The 26,274-nt window shown below is 36.2% G+C and overlaps 2 protein-coding genes across 2 annotated transcripts; both read right to left on the bottom strand.

Moving 5' to 3' along the window:
• Positions 1–1,692: 1,692 nt before the first annotated feature.
• tomboy20 lies at positions 1,693–2,394 on the bottom strand. Its single transcript, XM_064691387.1, has one exon. The coding sequence runs from the start codon at positions 2,303–2,305 to the stop codon at positions 1,832–1,834; it is 474 nt and encodes a 157-aa protein (XP_064547457.1). The 5' UTR covers positions 2,306–2,394; the 3' UTR covers positions 1,693–1,831.
• Positions 2,395–7,640: 5,246 nt separating this feature from the next.
• On the bottom strand, positions 7,641–25,867 carry TkR86C (Tachykinin-like receptor at 86C). Its single transcript, XM_064691802.1, has 8 exons — positions 25,431–25,867; positions 11,907–12,052; positions 11,438–11,651; positions 11,218–11,352; positions 9,304–9,384; positions 8,892–9,239; positions 8,208–8,326; positions 7,641–8,145 (listed from the first exon to the last, which is right to left on the bottom strand). Exons 1-8 carry the CDS (start codon positions 25,610–25,612, stop codon positions 7,796–7,798), a joined length of 1,575 nt encoding a protein of 524 aa, XP_064547872.1. The 5' UTR covers positions 25,613–25,867; the 3' UTR covers positions 7,641–7,795.
• Between the last annotated feature and the right edge of the window lie 407 nt (positions 25,868–26,274).

Here is a 26,274-nt window from a genome sequence, read left to right as displayed (position 1 = left end):
GACTGTGCGCCAAATTAGCATTTAATTGTTTGTCCAAACGATTGAGTTCGATCTGCCAAGCGGAAATGCAACCAAGCAAATCTGAGTAGGAAATGAATGAGAAACTTGATTTAAATCGAAGTGTCAGTAAGTCAATAGCAGCAAATGCTGTGTCCAGCATTATAATTAAAGACGTTAATTTAAAACATTGCTGATACTTTTAAAATAACAGCAAAAGTATGTGCTGGAAAGTTTAAGTATTCCGAGTCCAGTGCTATTTTCTCATTTATCATTTGCGTAGCTATAATGTCAATTATCGTGGAAAAAGTTTTTACAATTTTTTCCCCACACCCTGTAAAGTAGATAAGAAATGGGATATTATAAATTTTTGCAGGCTTTTTAACGGGCGTTATCTCTATATATAAAACTGTTTGTCCTGACTGACCGACTGACTGATTGGTGATCAACGCACAGCCCAAGCCGTAAGAGCTAGGAAGCTGAACTTTTCACTGTAGTTGCCTTAAGTAATGTAGGTGCACGTTAAGACGGGGTTTCGGGAAATTCCACCCGCAAGTCTGGAAAAATCGCGAAAAACGTTTGTATGTAACTTTTTTGCTTACCATCCGATCGGCCTTAAACTTATTTTCAAAGATCTTTGCTCAAATTCATTTGAGGGGTGTTTCAGACTTTTAGGAAAATCCATTCCTCCTTGGAGGAAATGGAGGTCAAAGATTTGGTGGGTGACGTTTCGCGCTCAAATTCATTTCCAGAGATCTATAAGAAAAATCATTTGAGACGTGTTTCACATTTTTCGCAAAATCTTAACTTCTTCGGTGGAAAATGCACTTCAATGATTTTTTTGGTGAATTTTAAGTTGTGTCCGATTTGTTTCAAAATCATTTTCAAAGCTTGCCACGGGCAAGGCCGGGTTATACCCGCTAGTAAAAGTATATATTCTCTATAGGCATCAACAGCGAGATTCGATATATTTCGGCTAATCGATAAAAATCGATATCTAAATAAAAAGTTGTGAGAACTACACCCAATAAATATGAAATTTAACCTACATATTTCGAAAGCAGTTCAATTTTGTTTTGGTTTTTACTATAATATAACCCATTAGGCAGAAATATTGCTTACCTATTTCGACCTGGAGACAGGGTATCTGAGTATACTAGTCATGATTCTGTTTGCCAATAAAGTTGTTGTTTGTCTGCGAGACAAGCACGCACACAAAAAGTTAGGTTAAATTCTGATGCGCTAAAAAGTATGCTAAGGACTTGAGCAAAAGTTACCTGGACTTAAACATGGAATATTGTAAAACATTTCATTTAAAAATATTATTTTGATTGTAGTTACGATTCGTAGTTATATAACCCAGAAAGCATTAAAAGAAATTAGTAAGTTATTTCAGTAATTAAAAGCGATGCGCTAAAAAGTATGCTAAGGACTTGAGCAAAAGTTAGCAACTTGGACTTAAAAACGGAATATTGTATAACATTTAATATTAATATATATTGATTGCAGTTACGATTCGTAATTATATAAACCAGAAAGAATTATAAGAAATAAGTAAGTTATTTCAGTAATTAAAAGTGATGCGCTGAAAAGTATGCTAAGGACTTGAACAAAAGTTACCTAGACTTAAAAATGGAATATTAAAATTATGTTCGTAATTATATAAACCAGAAAGAATTATTAGAAATAAGTAAGTTGTTTGAATAATTAAAAGTTCATTAATCAATTTTAAGTTCGTTTACACATGCACATATATTATTTTTTGAACGGATTAACTTGAATCTTGAAACAACAAATAGGAATTTGGCTTTATTGAGTTGACGATTTCGATGGCTTATTCGACGCTGCCGTCGTCAGCAACGAGTCCAGTGATTAAATTGTCGGTCGTACTTGGCGGTCGTTGGGCGTTAATATTGTAGTTATTTAACTTGTATACGAGTAAAGAAAACACCTCGACTGGCAGCGTCGACTGCAGGACACTGAGCAATTTCCCAGGCTTGTTGCACACAACAATCGCATTCACCAAGTGATCAACGCCGCGCTCAAAGTTACCCTCGGTGATCAGCAGTTCGCCCTTATGGATTTCCTGCATGAAATACCGTTCGATCGATCGCTGATCAGTTAGAATGGGCACGCCCTCGTTCTCATCGGATTTCCGGTTGCGGCGACGGCGTTCGTAGAGATTCTTCTTGAATTCGGGATGGTTGCGTCGCTTGCTATCGAAATAGACGCAATACCCGAGGAATGCGGCACTGGCCAAACCAGCCACAACGCCAAGGGATGTTTTATTTACAAGTACTCCAATCATTTTGAAAGAAATTTTTATTTTAAACGAAATATATGTTAGGAGCAGGTAAAATCTTGGACTGAACGATATTTGTTCATAAAATTGTGTTCTAATAACTGACTCTTTGATAACTATAAAACAGACTACTCTGATTCAACTAAGCAAACTAAGACGCCATTCTATTTTACTTTCATCGAAAAGGAAGCAAAGTATATTGTCAAAAAAAAAAAAGAAAAACACAAAGCTCAGACTTCAAATGTGGAATAAGGTAGAATAACTAATATGATATATTCTATATCATTGCTATATCAAAGGTTTAAGGGTAAATTAACCAAACAGAAATATGTGATTTGATTGATAATGCTTAGCCTAAAACGATGCATTTTTAGTCTCGTGTATCGACTTCGTTTTGCGACTTGCTAATTAGTATTTGTGTATTCAATAAACTGTTAAGTATTTCTGCAAATATACTCGTATCCAAGTTCTATGCCTGTCAATTCGTTACACATACATGTATTCCATTTTGAATTGTAGGCCATCCCTACAACATTCCTTGTCAGATTTTCTATTTGTTCTTCATGCTGTCTGCTATGCGTACTTGTTGTTTTTTTTTCTTTTTTGTGATTGACTCCACATTCCATTTAAGTTTCCTGTGCAGCAGTCTAACCAAGAGTTAACTAGGAGCTACCCTGTATCCAACCCCAAATTGCCGAATCATAAATTCATGCTTTCCTGTTTATGCCTATATATGATCTAGATAGATGGCTAGGCATGGCTAGTTCGAATCAACTGTTGATGTTCATCAAGAATCTATATACTTAAATATTTATTGGGGTCAGTTATGCCTTCCAAAACCTCATAATACCCTTTTTAACCGTTCTTTATAAGTATAGGATAAAAATAGCATTTGTAATATCTGCAGTAAAATGCGAAATTGAATTTGATATAAGAATTTCATACGAAAAACACAATTTGGAATAGCTTTTGCATTTGACAGTGACATGACATTTGTATCGGTATAAGAGAGAAACAAAAATAATTTCGGCCGAAAATATATTGAATTACATACACATATTTTACAACATGCTCGACCTTTGTCAAACTGATGACCCTTTCTCTTAATGTGATGTCAAATTAGCGCCTTGTTTAAATGCCTCGAGTACACGACCTATTTAAATCGGTCGGCATGTGGCCCCAATAAACCCTTCCGCAATTTGTCGGATATTTTAATATTAGCTTTAAATTTTCAAGTCCCTTGCTTATACAAAGACATTTAATTTAGAGTTAATATTCAACCTTAATTTAGGGATAAAAGTGTTAGGCGTTTTCTTTCAAGAGTTATATATTTGATTACTCTTCATCAAAAATGTACCTGTAATTAATTAGTCGTGAAAACGACAAGTTCAACAATAAAATTGTTGCCTGCAAACTTTGTAAAGAAACCCAATCCATGATAAACACATTTTCAAGTTCGGCTAAAATTGCTGAGTATCGAGATTCTCAATAACTAACATGAATAACATAAATTTTATATGGAAATTAATTACTTACATCTTACGTAAAGTACTGTAACATGCATCTGCTATTGTTTCAATTAAATTTATTAATTCATCAAGAAGATTAAATCGCCCATACACCGAAGGACAATTTCTCTCGCTTGTCAAAAGTTTCCATTGTTACAGAATAATTCAAAAGCAATTTCGCAGAATATCAGATTAGTTGTTGAGTAACATAATCGTTTCTTTAGATTTGCCAATTAGTTGGGCAACTTTTTGCGCGTTTATTGAAATTAAAGCATTTATTTTCTTACACCCATTGAAAATAGGCAAAATGGGTATTTTGGTTTTGTGCAAATGTATGTAACAGGCAAAAAAAAAGCATTTCCGCACTCATAAAGTATACACATTCTTGATCAGCCGTGTCCGCCTTCTGTCTGTCGGCCCGTATGTCTATCAGTCTGCCCGTGTCTCCGTTTGTCGAAAGCTAAAGACTTTAAATTAGAAAAGATATAGCATCTTTTGTACCATACGTATAACCAGTTTATCATGTTATTTCGTAAAATCGAAAAATATTGATATCGAGACATGTTTTTCTACTTATAACTCGAAGACTATTAGAGCTAGATACATCGAACTTTGTATGCTGGCTCTCATATAGTATACACACATTAAAAATATATTACACCTTAGAGAGCCCGCCCTCCACCTTCGCCTTAAATTTAAAAAACGCTTTTTTTGAAGATTGAGTCTTTCTTTTTGGTACATAAATAAAGTTGGGTGCCATAATTGTGACCTGAAAATTTATTAAGGATCTCACCGAAAAAACCGAAGCTAATTATTAAAGACTGTCAAATACAATGTAGCTGAATGAAGAAGAAGCGCCATGTATATGTATAGAAGATGCTTGTATAGGCAGCTCGACGCTGCGTTCGGTATATATCTTAGTCGGGTTTTCTTGTCTCTTGTTTTTTTATGGACTACTTACCAACATATGTTGTGCATATCATTGGCGAATTGATTGCTATTTAATGTGACTACAAGCAGTTACATCTTGGTGGGCGCAAACTGAGACGCCCCTCACCCCTCACCCCTCCCTTGGAATGCCGCAAACATTTGTCGACTGTTGAATGTGGATGTCTGTTGCTGGGGGCAACTTGACAAGCAAAAGCATGTGATATCCATGCGGTAGTCGTACAGTGGCATAAAGGGATTCTTTTCAGCTGAACATGAAGGCTTTTGCTGTCATGACAATGACCTTAAGCGAGTGCAAAAAACTCGATACGGCGACAGGGTATTAGCAAACCGCTAGCCGAAAAATCATCTTATTATGCAAATTGTTATTTTATGCTTTCATACCATTTGACGATATTTCAATGGAATCTTTTCCATGTCCTTGCTGGGCTTATTCACACACGCACTTACTCTCTCTGCTTTTCTCCTATAAAAACCCATTAAATCCTATTAGGCTAATTGTGTTGTAGGCTGAAAAAAAAAAAAACAGCATATAGCAGTAAATAGGGTTTATCCTTAAGTTATCACAACAAGCAAATTGGCGCATTAATGCTGCTGGGACAAGAAAATTGTTGAAAAGCCAATGGAAATGTTTGCCACAGTTTTCAAATTGCTTAGAGCATTGCAATATATTGTAATTAAATTTGATTATTTATGCATGCTTGTAAGGATTTATTACTCGAAGAATTTATTACTTGTGTCGCAGCTCTGCGAAAAGTATTTGCGCGAGCTTTCACGGAAAAGAAATCTTTGCTAGTGATTACTTAAAATCAATTAGTATTCCTGCCCACATATGCCTCTCTAATTCAATTCCATTCCATCCTTTAGCTCTGCAGTCCCAACAATTGACACAACAGTTCTTGTTACTCCTGCATAGTATAAACCGAGACAAAGAAGTTTTTCTTGGAAAATTAATGTTCACATAACGGAAATAAATGTTGTGGGGAGAATATATAACATTTTCTTTATTATATTACAATATTATTGCTAAAATATTAGTCTTATCAGATTCAAAGAAATTGTTCATCTTGATTGTTAGAACATAAGCTTTCCTTTTGTTGTAGGATTATATAGGATAAATTCTTGCTGTTTAAATTGTGTTTGAATTATAGAAAACCTCTGAATTTATAGTTTATCTTTCTTTCTCTTTTATATATACTTCATTCGTAACACATGTAGTTAAAGATACATTTCCTCGAAATTCTTTTGATCTTTTTTTAAGAACTATGCAGGTAAATGCCATTGGTATTCCTTAAAATGCACTCCAAATGCTAACGTATACACTTTGAATAGCTGAATGAATGACACTTTATAGAAAAATGAATTGAATACATTTAATACATAACCGACAAACAAAAATAAATAGGCTTTTGCACAACTTATTTTTAAGTGTTGTAGAAAGCACTGTCGAATACACGCAAGCTATTCTTAACCAGGCAAGCGAATTAATGGGAATTAATGCTCTGAAGCGTGGACAACATTTGCACAAATTTTCATACAAATGAAAGAGAATCCATGCATATATTAGGCGTTTGTCTAGGCAACCTAAAATATGTTAAGAGCCTGCGAGTGATTGCTTACAGCAAACTACTAAATTATGTATTATTGCGATTTTTTTTAGCTTCAGCTTTAGATATGATTATTTTTTTTCGGGTTTGTGTCCCGTCTAACCAGGGAAAAGAACAGGTTAATTAAAAAAATATATATTAATTTTTCGGCCTGGCTTGGCCCAAGTTTTTTTGCTACAAACTTTTTATTAAGAACTTTGAAAAACAGGTTTGCAGTCGTATCGAACGAAACTCCAAATTTTTGCGTGGATTGCGCGAAAAATGTGCAGCACGTCTTTAATAAATGTTTATCCCTGGAAACGAATTTGAGCCCTAAACTTCACCCAAGGAGGTGTGGATTTTCCGAATAGTGTGAAAAACTTGTTATTTACGAAAATTGTGTATTTAATTTAATATTATTTTACTGCTTTGAATTATTAAGTCGACAAGTTAAGTAGCACTGTTAATAAAAAATTTATAAATATAACTCACCGACTCGACTTTGCCAGATGTTTGGCTTTTCTGGAATCAGTCGAATGCAACACAATCTACAAAGTAAACAAGCCAGCGCAGGAGTTTGAGTTCAAAGGGGTTCATTATACCGTCTGCCATTCAGTTTCTTTTTTTCTTTTTTAAACAGGTAAGCCAGGGTCGCGATGGTAGCACAAGTTGGAAAGACGAATCCCAAAATGCCAGCTAAAATTGAAGTAAAAGTCAAAGGTCGAAACGCACCTTTCAATTGAATTTTCCATTTATTTTTATTTTCTTGATTTTTCGACTGCCAATTACTGCCAAAAGCAACAGCAAAAATTTGACAATTATTTAAAATTTCACAAAGTTTTTTTTTTACAATTTATTTACAATTTACACAAATTACATATGTCTATATGCGTAGATCAATAAATGTCAGCGCTATTGACCGAAATTTGCGCTCGGACCAAATAAATCAAATGTCAAACTCATTAGTAAAATATTTAACATTTTCGCATTACGTTGCATATTTTTGAGCTGAACAAAAACTTGAATACAGCTAAAAGCACAATCAACTAAATAGAAATTTAGATATTTATAATTTGTGTTCTCTCTAAATTATTATCAGATTTGCATGAAATGTAAATAAATGTAAAATTGTAATTAGCTTATTTGAACATTAAATACATTTTCATGCAAGCATTGGGATACACAAATACAAATTGTAGGGTATATTTATACAATATTTAAAACATACAGCTGTCTTCGATGATATTATTTATTTAATGTTACACATATTTAAGTACATATAGGAATGCATGGAAAAGTATTGCATTTAACACTAAAATTTTTATAATTTTAAAATTATTTGCGTATTAGTTTTCTGCTGCTGACAGCCACAAATTCGTGTTTCGTATTTACAATGGAATTCCCTTCCTTTTGATTGCCGCTTTTAAAAACGAAACCGTTTAAGAACTTTCCCATCACAGTTGTTGAATTGCCGTCGCATTCTTGCTGCGGCCGAAACTGTGACCGTGGCCGTGACCGTGACTGTGATTGGATTCGTGACTGCTATTGTTTTCGGACTGCTCCTCGATGGGATTGTTATCCTCATCGCAGGAAATGTATTTAATTTTTACGCGCTGCCGCTCGCCGTTACTGTTTTTAATGGACAAGCAAATGGGGGAGCTATTGTCATCTATGGGTCTCTCCATGATGCACGCGACGGCCGTGTGGCCCTGGACACCCGCATCTCTCTCGCGGGACGACGTTTTGGGCATCTGCTGGATTTGTGTTTCCATTGTGCTACGCTTCCACTGGCTTTTGGTTTCGGCTGCACATTCCGATTGGGAAAATCACATGATAGAGATACTTACAGTGTCCCTTCGTACGTACCTCTTGTATGGCGATTCGAGCTGTTCTTGTTGGCCATCCTGCTCTTTGGCGAGTCGAATCTATAGCGCGTCAGCCCCAAGCAACAGCAGAAAATTATCCGTTGGAAGTACATGCGAAATCTATAAAAGGAAATACAAATAAGTTAAAAATAATTATTTCATTGTAACGATCCTATAAAGAATATAATTTCCAAATTATCGATATAGTCTTTTCGTCTGTAGGAATCGGCCAGCTCGGACCTCTATATCATGTATAGATATCATATTGATACAAAATTAAGTTCTTGTATAAGCAAAATTTTTGTTTTTTTAAATATCTTAACCGAACTCGACATTATTTTCAACTCTTAAGGAAGATTCGGTCTAACTTAGCAATTGCGACCTTCACCTTTCTCATTAAATATATCTGACAAGTATCAGAATTTCTAAGGCCCATATCCACCTGGGTATTAAATCTTCGGCTTTTCGTTCTTTTCTGTTTTTGCTTGGTTTTATTTTATTTACTACATTTCAATCGCTGTTTTTCATCAGTTGTTACTACAAAGGACTTTCATTCATTCTTCATTCATACTTGATTAGCTTTTCAGAACTTTCCGCTTTTTGTGTTGTTTTGCAAAGTTTTAATTTCTCATAAACGGATTCAAAGACGATTTAGTTTTTTGTATAGCCCCCCATTATATCTCACCTCTTGTTCATCCAGTAATAAATGATGGGATTGACCATTGCATTGGACATGGCCAGCCAGTAGAAGCCCAGATACATGTGCTGCACGTACTTTGTGGATGCCACCTGATTGTTGTGATAGGCATAGATGAAGAACAGATGATAGGGCAGCCAGCAAATGGCGAAGATGAGAACAATCGCTATAAACATGCGAACCACTTTTCGCTTCGATTTCATCGATTCCATCTGGCGGTCCGTGTTCTCCCCAATTGAGCGACTGCCCCAGAGTACTCGACCCATAAGCGAGTAGCATATGAGCATTACAATCATGGGTATGCCGTAGGTTAATACCAATATGGTCACATTATAGCTGGCAATGGGTAAACACTTTCAGTTAATTATTCAGTGCTGGTAAACACAATTCGAATACTTACACATAGTCTGTCATCGATGTTGGATAACGTCCATCGGGCCACATCATGAAGCAAACTGTACGCGATTTTCCGTTGTAATAACTGTCAAGTAATTATAAATCATCTAACGTTATCTTCGCTGGCGTAAATTGTTTTAAATTTTACGGTAAACAAAACTTTTGCCACGCCTAAGTGAAATTTATATAATGTATAAAGGTGCTTCTGCCGCTTTTGTGGCGCCTGCCGAACACTTTCAACAATATTTAATTACGGAAAGCGAACCTACACCAAAGTGCCCCTTAAATATTATCACGCCTCAAAGTTAAACGAGAAGCGTCCAGACGGAAAGCAACATGTTGAAAGGAGTTTTTTACAGCATTTTAACATCGAATTTATTCATGCCCATTTTGATGGCAAAATGAAAACCTAATTTGGAAAATTATCGCAGCTTTTATGCGTCGTGGCGTGCGCACTTAAAAGAGTTGTCCCCATCGGTGACAATTTGTTAACAACCAATTCGGGAACCATTAACAATGCAACTGGCAGTCAGGTAATTACTTGGCCCAACTGTCGGCCAACTCGAGCACTTAAATTGTTCCGCCGGCTGCCTGTCACCTGCATTAACAGATGGCAGATCTAGTGAATTCTTTGGGGTATTCAACTAGACTTGTATTTAAAACCATTTCAGTTGAATGCGAATTAAACGAAAGCAATTAGATGAATTTGTTGAAATATGATTTGTTTATCTGCATCTTAAGCGTTATATATGACTAACCTATATCTGCTAGTCATATTTCTTCTCAACTAAGGGATAGTAATAAAAAATATGATATTTAAGCCTTCTTCATCTGGATCTCACTGAGATCCATTCCTAGTGTTAATTACATTAATATATCTAAATATTCTTTTCAATAATTAGTTATCATCATTCTTAACTTGTGTTGTGTAACTATTTTTTTAGCATATTTTACAGATCTTAGAAATAACGTATCGTATTACCGTTCTCTCAAAAAGTTGTTATATTATAAATATGTGCACATTACATTAAATTCCAATCATATGCCTGCTCAATCTGAAACTCAGCTGCAGTTCTCTGTGTAAAAATAGCTAAACTAGTCACAAAGTTTATTGGTAAACCTTTTCTGTTGCCATTTTCATTCACCTTTACGTTTATCGTCTATAGGCTTACGACCCACAAGCTGCTATAAATCCAAAGGTTAGCCGTGTTTATAACGCAACTCTTGAGGAAAGTGCTTTATTTAACTTTGCCTGTTCTGCCTTGTATCTCCACTTAGGTACAGATTAGCCTCCCATAATGTTATAAATATTTCGATATATGAACTTGCGTTTATTAGAGCCGTAGTCTATTACCCTGGGCAACGTTTTATGTCAAGAGCCAACCAGGCTGTCAGCCAGTCACTCAGTCAGTCAGCCAGTCAGTCGAGCAGGCTAAATAATAAAAAATGCTTCAATTCTATTAAGTGAATGTGCCATTTGGTTCATTGAAGTGAGCAAATTTGCGTAAAATTCAAATGAAAGTTAAGTTACTTGGCCTGTTTAGCTTCAGGTGCCTAGATCGACGCCTTTGCATAATGCTGCCTAATATGTAGGTCTGGCGGGGCATACAACATGTTGCGGATGGGGGCCATCAGCGAATCGATGAGAATACTCGTACATGTGGGGCAGGGTACACAGCGGGCGACTGCGCTGCAGGTGGTGCGCTCGTGTGAGAAAGTATCTACGTGAAAAGTATCTTGTGCTTTCGTCTTACAAAGTTCTTTATGTTTATTACTCGGTTGGTAGGTGGAAAAAGCGGAAAATAAACAAAATATGCGGCGGTTGTTGCCCCTGCTGCTGTTGCTTGCCGCCGCTGACTTTGTGGGGCCGGCAAGGTCATATGTATATATATATATATTGTGGAAGCACTTCACTTACTGCTTTGTCATGATGCTGGAGTAGAGCAGGCAGGGCGCGGAGAGGACACAGCTCAGTGCCCAGATCAGTACCAGAATGAATCGCACTTTGCGACGCGACGTGCGCCGCTTTAGAGGATGTACTATGGCAATATATCTGCAAAGATAGAAAACGGATGCACGAACGGATGCGGAAGCGGATATAGATGCAATGAAGATTATAGCAAACACTCAGCACTCACCTGTCAAAGGAGATGGCAACGAGGGTGAAGACAGATGTTGAAACCGTTACGTTGGCCACAAAATTGTTGATGGTGCAATAAATCGAGCCAAATGGCCAATCCGAATTCACCATGAATATAAAGTTGAAGACACAATTCAAGGTGGACATTAGCAGGTCAGCGATGCTCAGGTTCAGCAGGAAATAATTTGTGACCGTGCGCATGCTGCGATGTCCTGCAAACAGAACGAGAAGTGGCCAAAATGTGTGAGACGTGACAACAAAGAGAAATTCACCGGATATGAGCAGCAACCCGTTCTTGAAAACAATGCCAGCAATCGATGCAGCCAAGCGAACAAACAAAATCGCGACCGCGTGGCGTATGCGCGATTTATGTCGAAAATACGCTTTAAAGTGGCGCTTAAGTTCTACTTCCCTTTTTAACTATTATATAAAACAATCTTAAGCCTGTTTAGCTATCAAGTGCTTACCTGTGACAATCCAGAGAACAATTCCGTTGCCCGCAATGGCCACGAACATCATCAGGCCAAATACAATGGCCCAAATCGTTTTCTGTTCCCACGGCAACTCATACGGACGCGTGGGTGATGGAAACAGGCATTCAGTAAGGAAGTCCCTGTGCAAAAAGAGAGAGAGAGAGAGAGGGGGAGAGAGAGAGCGGAAGAGTTATAAAGATAGAGTGAGAAAGCGAGTTTAATATATACCATAGACATAAACAAATGCAAGTCTTTCAATATGCACAGCAATTGCAAACACGAGCTAGCACAAATCCTTTGAGCATGACTGCGTGTGCTCAGCATAATACAAATAAATTTCCGCAACAGTGGGTTCAATAAAACTGCATACCAAACACACATGTGCATATATTGAATACGAGTCAAACACGTGTATCCAAAGGATTTCTGTGTCAACCAGCATTTTTGTTGTTTTCTGTGGTGTGACCTGCACTCACCAGAACCAAATCGCTAGGTCAATTTTTAAATTGTTATGAGGAAGTTCAAGCTGCATTAAGCTTAGACAAATTAAACTTTAAGCTTGGTCATAACGACCCAGAACAACAGTACAAAAAGCGAGCAGGTTCTATTATCACCAGGCTTTGCTACCAACTCTAGATAGACAAAGCTAGCAAAATCAAGTAGAAAGTAATCATATCAGATATATATATATATATATATGTTCCGCAAGAAACTCCAGAGAATCTTTTATATACACAAGGGGATAAATTAAACTTAAAAAAAAACTAAGCTCAAGTACAATATAGATATAAACATATATAAATGAACTGTGAAAATTAATTTGATTTTTGTGTGCACAAGCTTTGGCTTGATTTTTTTGGCCCTTAACTTTTCACCTTTTCAGCTTGGACAATAGAAAATCAATGAAGCTCAAGATGAGAGCAAATTGGATAAAGGAAACTGCTGATGATGATGATGATGGGAAATCGCAGTAGCGTAGAAAATCAAATCTGTAGTTTTAAGTGATTTCATTAGAGCTGCATCCGTTTTGCCAGTGGAAATGAGCAACAGTCCTGGGAAAACGACGTCGAGGTAAACACAGAATCCACCTGAGGCTGCATTGGTTTCACACTGATAAGCATATATGTACGTGACTTGAGGTAATTAGTGGGCGCTCGAAGTCGAGCTGAAGTGCTCTTCAACTGGCTGGTTGACTGGCATTCTGATTAGTGGCCAATGGTAAGTCTAGCTCATTAATTAGGCAACTGCCACATTGTTGCTACACAAACCGCTGCTTATCAGAGTGCAACATGCAATCAATTCTTCGTTATATCTTTTCGTCTCAGTTGCCCCGAGATACATTATCCTGGAAACGCAGCCAACATTATTCGAAGTATAAAACTCTTAAGCAACATGGATGCGTTAAAAAAAAAGTAAATAAGGCATCTGGCAACAGAAAGTGCCTGTTCCTTCATCCAGCTTGAAAGTGTCTTACAAATAAGGTAGCCAGAATGGAAGCAATTTCTACTCTTAGCCCTACGAGGTTCAAACTGGAACCCCATCGTTCTTCAGCTGGTCCTTTCTTTTTAATCTTCCACCGTTAACTATCCTCGGTATTATCGGGATATCTAAATTAAATGTCTTTTCTTTTAGATCATCTATTCCCTTCACACCTACCAAGAATTATCGATAATTATCTTACGGTATTCAAAACTATTTTTGTGTCTTATGAATGAATTACAATAGCTTGTACCACGTCTTCTCCTCTTAACTTTCCTTACCCCTAATAAAATCTTTCCTTTCAGGATATTTTTGGAAACTCACTGACCAGCAATGTGTAGATCAATATAATTTCTTCTATAAATATTATTGTGCATCTCTATCTGCCTGTATAAATCTTTTTTAAAACGCTTTTCTCCCATTTTTTTGTAATTTTTTATTTATTATTAATAATTATATTTGGCTAAGATTATTCCTAATTTTTTTATTAAGAATACATTTTCTCTACTAACATCTTCCTTCCTAAACACTCAGGTTGACACTCGCATAAAAATATATTAAGTATATATATTCTTGATCAGAAGGACAAGCTAAGTCAATCTACAAGCCCCCCACACACTTCCTACTACATTATATATAAGCTTTTATTACCAATCAATCTATTTTTGAATATATATATATATATATATATATATGTTATTTATTTGCTTTGCGTTCATCCATCGAGTTAACCCACACACTTTACTATACTTATAAAATGTTCGCTGTTTGGGTTTTGTGTGCTTAAAGGTCATCATAAATAATTTTAAATCAATTTTCTAATTGGGCTTAATGAGAAATTTAAATGAGGATTTGATCATTAACCTTCAAGCTAATTAAATGCTTTTTTTTATTTAAAATAAATGCCTTTGCGTGTTTTCGTGCTGTTTGCTTTTGAAACTACTTCAGCTATTTAAGTAAGGGCTAATGTTTAGTTTTAAATTCTATTTTTTCTATTTACTTGAAACCTTTGATAAAAAATCCTTTCAAATAAGCAGAGCTCAGACTTTGCTATTATTTTTTACTGCATTTCCCCTTTGATGCTAATCCTTTTGTCAGATTTGAAGGTTGCTCATAATTAATATTAAATGTCTATTCTTGAATATATTTAAAATAGAAAATTCAAAAATAAGTTTGGCTGCATTTAAATGATTGGGTTTTAGCCGGAATTATAACCCATGTCTTCTGTTTTTTGGGGTAAAGGAAAAACTCATGCCGAGAAATTATCTTTGTGCCTTTTGCGAGCAATAAAAGGCTCACAACTCTAAATGGAAATTGAGAAATATGAGAATTGATAAATTGAGGATTCTTCCCTCTTGCGATAATATTGACACCTGCAAGCTTACAACCTGAAATGTTTTACTTAAGTTGTCTAACTTAAAAGCTTGGTAAAAGCAAATATTTGATATATAAAACTAAATTCTTAAAGAATCGATTTCTTGAAAATACATAGTTCGAGAAAATGTACTAGCTAAAAACTAATAAATTGTCTGCACAGCAACTGCTTTAATTTTCTTCAAGAGAAAATCAAAACGTTCATGAAAGTACAACAAATGAAACCGATTACATTTCCATCGAAATGCTTGAGACTTCCACTCGTAATATCAGCTTCTTTTAACTAATTCAATGGTGTTTGAAAACGATATAGAAATTTCTTACTTAATTATATGTTTACCAGTCCGCACATACTAGTAATTTACTCAATTAGTTGGGGCAAACACAATATCGATTTGATTATCGCACAGGATGTGTATGTTCAAGTCCTGTTCACGTTCCTTGGCTCATTTGTAACAATAGCAGAGAATTAACGTAGCTGCGATACGTCTACGACTTTGGCGAGGATAAAACAAACTAGTAGTTGTGTGGTCTAAACAAACAATTTATCTGCTTGTTTGTTTTTTCGTCCGTGCCTCGGGGGCTAAGAGTCAAAATAAACGGCACTAACATTTAAAGCACACGCGAATTACAATTCTTCGCTATTTTATGGAATTATGTAAAGCTATTGCAAATGCAGTTAATTTGTTAAACAGTCAATATATAATGTTTGATAAAATGTATGCGTGCCAAATTGCGCCTAATGAATATATTATTGCAATGTAAATTAAAAATGTATTTGACTTTAATTTGCATAATTGCATGCAGCGGCTGCTGCCAAGCAACAGCAAATATAACTGCGCTTAGCTGTCAATGCAATAATGCTCTCAAAGGGATAAGGAAACGGAAGAGCTTTGTTATTCTCTGCTCACGAGTGACATGCAATTTGTGTTGCCTACTTTTGCGCAGCAAAATGTAAAGCGACACCCCAATTAGAGTTGGCCGCGTGTCGTATTTCATTTCGTGACACGAACAGACACGATCTGCTGATGTCAAAGTATTTTTTTCCGCGCGTGCCTGCCCAGCAAAACCACACGGACATAGCTCAACTGACAAAATTGAATAAAATACTAGTTGGTATTACCCTGCGTTACCCGGCTCTGACTTTATATACCTAACAATGGTATATAAAATGGTATTCATTTTACCCCCATTCAACCCAACCCCAAGAAATGTGAAACGCCTTTCAAATAACTTTTCACTAAGATCATTGAACATGATCGTCTAAAATACCAGTGCCAATACACGCAAAAACCACATGTAAATATCCACACCACACAATTTACTTATTATCGAAGAGATAGATCGTAAATAAAAAAAAAAAAAAAGATTGTAAGCAAAAAGTTGTATACAGACATTTTTAAAGGAAATGGAAAATAAGGTTACTACAGTCAAAATTTCAGCTCCTACGATTTAAAGAGGATAAATTGTTTAATAGTAGATTTTTCATGCCGCTGCGTGCTTTAAGGACATTCCACACATTTCCACACGGTACCTGTATCAAGAATGTAGTTTTAAGGGATGAGAAATACCAGATAGTTTAAAAATTTGTTTAATACAAATATAAACATTTGACAAAATTGTGTTAAAATCAATAAATTTTGATTTTCGGTTCGGGTATCCGTCGTACCGAGTTGCACAAATGCGAAGCGCAGCCATCGCTAAGCCAAACAAATACACTCCACACACCATTTTCAGCCGCGTGTAATTATGGTAATTGCTGTTTGTTTTGACAGTCAGAAAGAAATAATAAACAAAAAACTTAAAAGCCATAAGTTTTGAACAAAAAACTCGTGTCTAGGTTTGAGTGCTGCTAACAACCAGATGGGCGAAGTAAGCCTCTTTGTTGCTATCCTGGCAGGATTTATATAAATTTCTTATTAATTTAAAACAAAATTTAATTTCACGATAGCAAAATAATTGCTGACATAATAAATATAACCTACCTTGGCCAGGTCAAACGCTTGCTAATTATTTTCGTTTGCACAACACATTTTCTTTTTTTTTTTCTTTTTTCCTATAGACTTGCTAGTGAAAAGGTCATTTCCATTAAAATTTCTTTTATTTTATATATGCTTTCTTTTACATTCGCATTTCTCAAGCGAAATTCGCGCAGTCAAAGCAGCGCGCACAAATGCTGCGAAAGTCTTGAACTGAAGTAAATTTGACATCGACAGCTTTTAACTTGGCACGCAATTTTGCTGTTTATGCAAATTTTAGCAGCAGCGCCAAAGACTAGAAAAATACAACTGCGGGAAAACTATTGTGGAGCAGATTTGGCAAGCGCATCGAATGCATTTCATATTTTAGAAAGTTCCAAGCATATATCTGCACTGATTGCAGAGCAATTGCATTTCTAAGCAAAAAAAAATAAAATGGTTGTTTGCCAGCAACAGACTTGAATAAATTGAAAAAGTTAGACGACATGATACAGACCTTTAAATATTGCAAATATATGATCTCCACTTAACTATCTGTTTCCCAAAAAAAGAGTTTTAAATTCTGTAGCAGGATAAACACACATAGCAACATAGATATACATTCATACATCACTGAGCCCCATATAACATTGTCATTCACACACTTTAACATGAACATTAACATTATTACGCTATATAACATTATTGTGTACGAGAGAGTTCAGTTCTGTATGTAAAAAGAACTACGCTGTGTCTGATTTGCAATTCGGTATAATAACTGTAAAGTCTTCCACAATTCTTATCTGCTTCGAATGATGAATTGGTCCAGAGATGGGTTCTACCAATATTCCCGCATATTTTTCGACTTTAGACAGACTATTAGAAGCGCTTTTGTTTATTAAAACGATTTCCAAAAAAATCAATTAAAATATTTGACGCATTTTAAGATATACGGTAGTTTCCTCTTCTGAAAATATTAAGCTGAACAGTTTTCTCTTTTTATTTCTTCGAATCAGGCATGTGTTCAGCATGTAGAGCAGTTCCGAGTGAGCAAGTAAAGTGTTCACATTTTAATTATTATCAACAATCAATTGGAATAAACAAATTTGTTTTCTCACTCAGAAGGGAAGTTGAACAGTCGCGTGTGTGAAGCAACGGTTGACTAATATTTACACTTCGTTTTTTGCACAGTGCACTCTGCGGATTTTGATTTTTTCCGTAAATTGAATATTTCTGCACACAGACTAAAATGTGACGTCAGTGCAGGCGCGTCCCATAAGCTGGCCATGGTTGATTTAAACATTCACTTGTATCAGAATAATATTTTATTTTATTTTCTTTAATTCTAGTTAAACTCGATTTCGCATGAAGCAGAAGAAAAAACTCAATATAAATGCCGTTGAAAAATGTCGTAGCTGTGTACTTTGAAATGTTTGGTCAATTTCGTATGTAAATTGAAGTGCATTAAAAGCGATGCCCATTAAAATGTCATACACGCCATGTTATATCATAAAGCAATTTAGTTATCAAAGCACTGAGAACTCTTAATTGTTCTGTAAATCGATAGCAGTAGCAATTTTCCAAATAAGCACCTTCAAAATGGCGCTATTAGCGCTCAGTTAAAATAATGTTGCCTACATTTGAGCGCTTGAAGTAAATTGCGGCCTTAAGGAAATTAACATCAATCATAGTTCACCCCTCGGCAATTTGCCACACATTTGTATGATGAATTAATATAAATATATATTATGCACACGCTTATAGTGAAGGTAAGCACGAGGGCTACCGACAACAAATTACCTCCATTAAATGGCACGAATTATTCAATTAAATAGTTTCTCTGCAGCGCCCAAACTGTCGCGCGCGACAACCTTTATGAAAATGACAGCTCATAGCTGTCGGCCCGCAAGAGTTAGTTAGTTGGCAATTTTGAGATATATGTCATATATGTGTATTTACGAGTTCAGACAAAGTTATTGCTGGTTATTTGCTGGCGCATTTTGTATGGGACTGCTGGTATTTACTATTTTCGCGTGCATATTTCATGAGAGGTTTGTGGCTAGCCGCATTTGTGCCAGTCACAGTTACGGCCGCAGTTACTGTTGCCGCGACCGCAGCTGCATTTTCCAGCCAAGGTGAGCTGCACAGGTGCAAGCAGAAAGTTGCAAATGGCAACTGGAAAAGTTGTGGCTGTTTCTAAGGTAAGGGCGACAGCTTATGATGCACAGAGTCACGTTCTTGAAAAGTTCATTAGCCAGCGTGCATTTGAAGCACAAGCCCAAGTTTTTGAGTCACAATCTAGAATCAATTCAACTTTTCGAAGACTAAGAGCGCTAAGTAGAGCTACTAAAAAGGATTAATATATTGCCTCTTATCTTTCTGTGAGAACTATATAAGAGTACCCATAAGTTGGACAATTAACTTTGGATTGCGCTTCAGTTTAAATTGATGTCGAAATATTTGCCCAGCTTATTGGCAATTCTCAAAAACAAAACAATAAATTTTAGAAATCCATTTCACTGAAATCCTTCTAATGGTATCGCAATCCGATAATGCCACACAACCCGCCGCCCTCAACCGCCCATCACCCCTTGACAAATGACAAATGGCCAAGGACGAGCTCCGTTGTGGAAATCATGACCACTCAGTCGCATCATCAGCCTCATTATTATCGACAGCCGAACACAGAAACTATGACCCTTTACTTACATGCGTATATATGTAATGTTTGTGTGCTGGGTCCACAGACACAAATTTCAGGGCACGTACGCAGTTAGACCCGCTCCCCCTACCCCCCCACCCTTGGTTGAATGCAAATCTGCCCATTTCAATTTGGATTTATGGGTAGAGATTGTGTTATAGTTCATTGTTTTTGCATCTCCCATTATCAGGCCGCATTTGGGGAACGCTATCGGAAGTTTCGAGCAGCAACTGAACAATGCCTGGAAAACGACCAAATTCTGAATATTGTTCGCACTAAGTGCTCACTAATGTGTACACAGAGGATTTTCGCAATTTAATTAAAAGAATAATAGGGCATTGCTACTCAGTTGCCAACCATTAACTGAATTTTTTTTAAAAGCTGTGGTTACTACGGACTTTAGTGAAGACATCGCAATAGTTATGCTTATGGTAGACAGCGTCCGAACCCAGACGCTAGTCCGTTTAATGAGTAGATCCTTTAATGTATAAATATATAAAAATTCAAATAGCATAATTTATAGTCTACATTTCTCTCAAGTTAATATAAACATAAAGATAAATTTGAATAAAGGCTTCAGCTTAACTCCAAATAAGGTGATAATAAAAAGAATTGTATATTTTACAATAGCAATATGTAGTTTTATAAGTATCTAATTGAATTCCAAACCTAGGCATTAAGCCTATATTTATTGTATTCAATATTTTCATAGGGAACGAGTCTGATTCGATTAAAGAAAAAATCTCTTATATAGGGGGTATACCCTAAGTTGTAAGTCGTAAAATGTATTTGTCCACCTGTTCGCCCCTTTTGTCCACGCCCATCGCAGTTATGTGACTGCTGCCCGCTCAACGGAGGGCCATAAAACAGAAAACATTTTGCAGTCAATGTGAAACGCAAAAAATAAATACTTAATTGAAAAATTTGTCATATGCAAATTTTTGGAAAGGGCCAAGCGGGCGGCCACTTGAAGTGGGTAGCACGAAAGTGAGCAGCATAATTGCGAGTATTTTTCAAGCCGCATTCAGCGTAACCATTTTTGGCATTTTTTGTAAGCTTCACATTTGTCTGAGAGCACACGCGCACACACACACACACACACACACACACACATAGAAAGCATTGGGCCAAACGAGTTATCTTTTGTTGCCCTTTTGGCCGGAACGCTTTGTTATGTTGTCCAGGACTAAGCCAAACAGTTTCGTTTCGTTTGGCTTTTGCTGCGAGTGTGTTCTGCTTGAAGTACTTTAAATTATTTTTATGCGCACATATAAATTGTGATTGGATTTGAGACCCGGCCATAAAAATACCAAAGCCGCCCAATGGCCAAAATGGAATGTCTGTGTGTGTGTGTGTGCGTACCATCTCGTCCTTGTCATTCGAGTCGCATCAAAATCAATAAGCGTATCGAAAGTCATAAGCATAAAAATGCCAAAACAAAATGTTTTTTACCAGCTTTAAACCCAAGACACTTGCAGAATGTGCACTTACCGCCTGGCCTGGCCCGGCCTTTCGCGTGCTGCATAAATACGTATACGCACCGTGGTCGGCACTCAAGCGAGGCGCCTCTCATAAGTTTACTTCAGACAGACATTCACATACACATAAAAACGCAGCCCAGGAGTGTCAGAAACGTGCCAGGGGCAGGTTGTTGCTCGAAGGGCCAGGCATTTGCGTTGATTGCGACTAAGCCGCATGCCACAGGCCTCATAATGAGCTTAACTCGGACAACCGGTCAAGGCGTGCGGGACGGGACGAGGCGTGGCTGGTGTCACGCAGACGCATTCACACATCTCACCTGGAGCAGAGCAAAGCTGACTAGTCCGCATAAAGAACGCCAATTTACTTTGCACACAGCCAAGCTGCAAAGCTGGCCAAAATAAATCCCAAAAATGTGTTGTTTTTTTTTGGTTTAGGCGGGTCGGGGACTACCTGCGCATATTTCGATGAAAGTTTTCCGCTGGACATTTGCTAGTTGTTGTCGTTTTTGTTGTCGTTTTTGTTGTTGTTGTTGTTGTTGTCGTTAACTGGACTGTTTGTCAAAGTTCTGTTGGGGATTTGTCGCATAGAATTTTGCTCTGAATTTAATTATTTGTCACTGCTCGCTTCTGTCCAGCTATGTGACATCTAAAAAGCAATTTGCGAATTTCCGTATGCCGAAAAGCCGCCGCTTTTATTTACTCCCAGTTGCGTGCACCTTTGTTGGACACGCCCCAATTGTGTTGTACACTAAATAATTTGGTAAAAAGGGTATCATAAAGAAATATGTTTGGCAAATGAAAGCAGCACCAGCCAAATAACTCGTCTATATAGATCCTAGGAACTGCTCTAAACACTATTCCAGAATCGTACGAGTAGAACAACAATTTCTGTTGTTTTAACAGCTGAAGTACACAACATCAATAACAATATCCATTAGACAAACCAGAATGGTTCGCATTTACGAATTGTATTCATTTTTATGCAAACATTCAGCTCATTTCATGCAAACCAAATAATTATTTCAGCAAGCAGTAATGGGTTTCTGGCCCAGTGCTTACTTAATGACAGTTGCCCGAACAAGGTAATAAAGGTACAATGACGCAATGTTAGGTGTTGATACCAATATTGGTGAACGCCCAATAAAATCTAATTAGAAATATCAGTTCAACAGATCAAACAGCCAGATTGGACAGGTCAGCTCCCAGGTAAATCAAGCTAATAAATAGGAGATGTAGAAAAATAAAATTTGTTTGGTATATGCCATACAAAAATCAATAGAAAATTGGTAAAAAGGTCAAAATCGTTTTGTGCAGCTACAGGCAACAGGCAGTAGGAAGTATATACATATATTCTTGGTCAGCATCAATAGCCGAGTCGATCTAGCCATGTCCGTCTGTCAGTCCATATGTATGAACGCGTCGATCTCATCATATAAATTATTTTTTATTAATGCTAGTATATACCCTTAAACATTTAATAGGTAAAAAAAAAGTGTTAAGCTGTTACATTATCTCTTGAACTAAAACTAATTCGGCTTATTTATGGCTATTGCCTATGTAAATTGCAGAGCCTAATCGAAAATTAAATCATATTAAATAAAACAGTTTCCGGGCAAGTGCAAATATGCAATTTAAATGTAATTATCTTAAGGCTAAACCGGATTTGAAACATTAAAGGCTTATTTAATTGCTTTTTAACCATCAATATAGCGTTTAACTAACGAATTGAAGCCAAATACAATTATCAACTTGTTTTGCTGCGAAAACAAGTTCTAAATTTGTATACCCTGTGTCCATTGAGTGGAAAGCTGGGGTGTGATTCAGTTATGCGTAAGGTAGCATAAAGTTGATAAATTTTTTTAAATATCAAGAACCGAATCATTCTAGTCGTCTCCATCCGTTTGTCTGAACCTTGAGACCGTTTATTTCAGATACAGATTTTATTACTGTACTATTAGTATTGGCTAACTTTCGGCTAGTCCGTGGAGTATCTTTTAGTCAAGCACTTGCAAGGGAAACATCCAAGCTTTTTAATTGAGTTGTTCGCCAACAGAATGCAAAGAGCATAATCGAAAAAGTTACACAAAACGTGCTGCGATGTTTTGTTTTGAGGCATTTAATTGCTAAAAAGTGAAACTAAATGGTAAAAGTTATTTTGTTATTTGCACTTTGAAAAGATTTAGTGTGGGAAATTGTGACGTGTTGTTAATTGCAATTACATTTATTGCGCAATTGAATAGAGAATAGGACCTACTGGATATTCAAAGACACATAAATATAATTGAATGGATTGATAAACGATTTATATATTCTCATATAATAATGTAAATGTAAATGACAATAATAAATGATTTTAGCCACAAATTGTATAGCCAAAGACAATGTAAAAACGAACTAATTATTTAAATGAGACGCAAAATTTCTAGTTCAAATTTCTTTATCAAAAATTAAACCCACATTGATATTTAAGCTGAAATTTAATACAATTTCAATAGATTCAATTTTATGAGGATTTTTCGCAGCGAATTTAATCTTGACAAAGTCGATAGATAGCTTTTCGTTTCTGTCAACATTCGTATGTACTTTCTTTTCACACTGGCCTCAGCTTGAGTCCAGCATGGTTTTTATTCCAATCACTTGCACATGTACTGTATTTGTATTCCTTCAGCTTCACATCAAAAGCTTTCTATTGTCACTTTGTTTGCGCTTTTCAGCACATGTTAGATATGTTTGCTTGTGTGAAGTTCTTTACGGTCTGTTCCGTCCCCTCGAATACACATACATTCTAAATGTTGTTTTGTGACATTTTTTACCAAAAAATAAAAAAATACTCAGTGAATCAAAAGAAATTCTGTACATAACATTTTTCCTTAAAATATTTTCAATCATAATAATTTAACTTCGATTTTTTATGCATATATATATTTACCCTTTGCATTCGTGATATAAAAATGGACTATTTGGCTTTTCAACAATTTAAAACTTTAAGATTTTGAATTGAAAACACATTTAATTCAATTAATTGCTTGTTTAGTTCAGAGCTCTATAGTTTCAACAATTTTCCTCCGGCATTTGACTGTTATTATCTTTAAGTAGGTGTCAGACAGAGTTGAAATTTAATTATCATTGCATTGCATTTCCCTGAATTTAAGAGCTGCTATAGTTTGGGCTTAAAATTCACTCGCAAAACAGGCTGGAATTCCAATTACTCCGAATGGTACGGTCAATTTCCAAGAGCTCTGTCTAACTCCCTTAATCCACGTAGTTAGCATAATGAAATCATTGACTAAAGTATTTCACAATTAAGCGCTTTAACGCCGCACATTAATTTCAGTTAGCGTTTTCCCATGGCGCGTATTAAATCTCCATTTATAGGTATTACGAGTGTTAGTTAGCCAGAAAATAATTAACAAGGCATTTGAAATTGGTTTATCACACAATTGAAATATGCCGCAAAGTTCTCTCGTTCAATGAAGGGCGCTTCGAATTGCTGTAGTTATTTATGAGCTGGCATATATTCTGGACTATTAAATTTAATTTATTATTTCAACTAGACAAAATGGCATTGATTAACAGAAGGAACGGACATGCAAAAAAATTGACTATATTTACAATCAATTGATTGATAAAACAGCCAAATCTTAACTGGAATTCTTGTTTGAGTCAGTTTTTAAATAAATCTTTAGGCTACAGTTTTGTTAACTCTATATTTCCCATTTATTAAAAAAATAGCAAAATCTTAGCTGGAATTCTTGTGGAAGAAGTTTTGTAAACAAAAATGTGTGAACTACTATTTTGTTACTTCTTGAGATTGATTACAAAATTAATATAAAAACTAAGTGGAATTCCTTTCAGAGAATTTTTGTGGGCTAAATTTTAGTTTATTATGAGACAGGCATATAGTATATAAAGGGCTTTCGTTTTTATTTTTATCTTTAAATAATCCTAGAGCGACATGTGCGTTAACATAACTCGTGGACTGTTAATAGCAGTTTTTGGGTATGTAACGGCTATGTACAATATTAGGTATATTAGACAGTGATTTGGGAGCAAAAATAGTTGTATAAGAGAGATATTGAATATTTGAGGAGTATTATTTAATGCAAATTGTATGCAATCTCCAATAACTGAATAAAATGCGAATTTTATTATACATCTAATAGTCAACACATACATAGAACATAGATTATTCAAATTATTTGATGGAGACTCGTTAGTAGAAAAGGATAGACTGACATAACCAAAAAAAAAAGTACACCTAATCTTGATATGAAAACGATTATCCTTAGAATGATCTGTAGATGTTGTTAAAATCCCGCTGAGCGACATTCGCGGACATAAAGCCCACTTATCCTTAAATTTGGATATCTTGTAATTTCCTCTTCTAATCAACTGCAGTACAGCATTTCACTGCAACGGTGGGCAAACGTAATGAAAAGTCAGGAAATGACATAAAAGTGAATGAAATTTTTGCCCGGAGAACCGGGTTATCTTGTGGTGGTAGCGCTGTGCTTTTTCAACTCACTTTGCCTCATTGATGCTATCGAGATTATCTCGGTTCTCGATGATGCCGGACAACAGGCTGACCACCTCGGTGCGGTTAAGGGTATTCAATAGCGTCGTGTTCACAATGGTGTTCAGCTCGAAGCGACGCACGGCGAGAATTGTGCAGTTCACTAGCAGTTCCGTATCCACAATTTCCGACATAATTGCATCCAATGGGTGGGCGGATGGTCGACACTTTACGCAATTCGGGCCGTGCTAGGGCAGCCGTTAATCGTTGGTTGCGTAATAAACACGCGCGGTTCACGCCAATTTATTTCACAGTAATTCCATAGAACACTCTCTATGGGTGAACGCGAAGACCGGACCGTTGGAGCACAGGAGCACAGCACCAATAGCAGCAACAGCAGGCGATGCAGGAGGAGCACAAGCACATGCCAATTTGCAGGATATAATTACCCGCTTTGGTCTTAACTTTTTTGCTTATAGTTTCAGGATTAAATGAGAACGTTCCGGGTGCAAGTTAAATCGTCTTTCATGTATTTTTTAACAATCCGAGTGGTTGGGCGTGGCGAACAGTAAGTTGCAAGAGATGCACCGAAAAAACTAATGGCGCTTTTGTGAAGCGTTGCACTGGTTTTCATTTTGAATTTGAATGCTATCAATTATAAATATTTCGTATACGCAGCGTAAACTTGTACAAAAAATGTTAAGCTTTTCGTATATTTGAGTTGAGCTGGGGCGTTTGTAGAAATTATCAAAATCAATGTTTCTTACTGGGTTTTTCACCAAAAATTGTAATTAGATTCTTCCATTAACTATTTGAATTATTTTAAGGATTATTCTTTCAATTTCATTTAATTTTT

This window comes from Drosophila montana, unplaced genomic scaffold (genome assembly GCF_035044405.1).
Source record: "Drosophila montana isolate Dmon_TW-CO22-7 unplaced genomic scaffold, ASM3504440v1 contig_1505_1, whole genome shotgun sequence".
Classification (NCBI taxonomy): domain Eukaryota; kingdom Metazoa; phylum Arthropoda; class Insecta; order Diptera; family Drosophilidae; genus Drosophila; species Drosophila montana.
The sequence above is the reverse complement of the archived record's forward strand: the minus strand, read 5'-3'. Positions and strand labels throughout refer to the sequence as shown.

Bases quoted from the DNA above. Each gene is read 5' to 3' on its own strand.
- TkR86C (XM_064691802.1), bottom strand. From the start codon at position 25,612: ATGTCGGAAATTGTGGATACGGAACTGCTAGTGAACTGCACAATTCTC. The intron at 11,652-11,906 runs GTAAGCACTTGA...TTCTGTTTGCAG, and splicing joins TGTTCTCTGGATTGTCACAG to GACATCGCAGCATGCGCACG. The intron at 8,146-8,207 runs GTACGTACGAAG...CGGAATGTGCAG, and splicing joins CTCGAATCGCCATACAAGAG to CCGAAACCAAAAGCCAGTGG.
- tomboy20 (XM_064691387.1), bottom strand. From the start codon at position 2,305: ATGATTGGAGTACTTGTAAATAAAACATCCCTTGGCGTTGTGGCTGGT.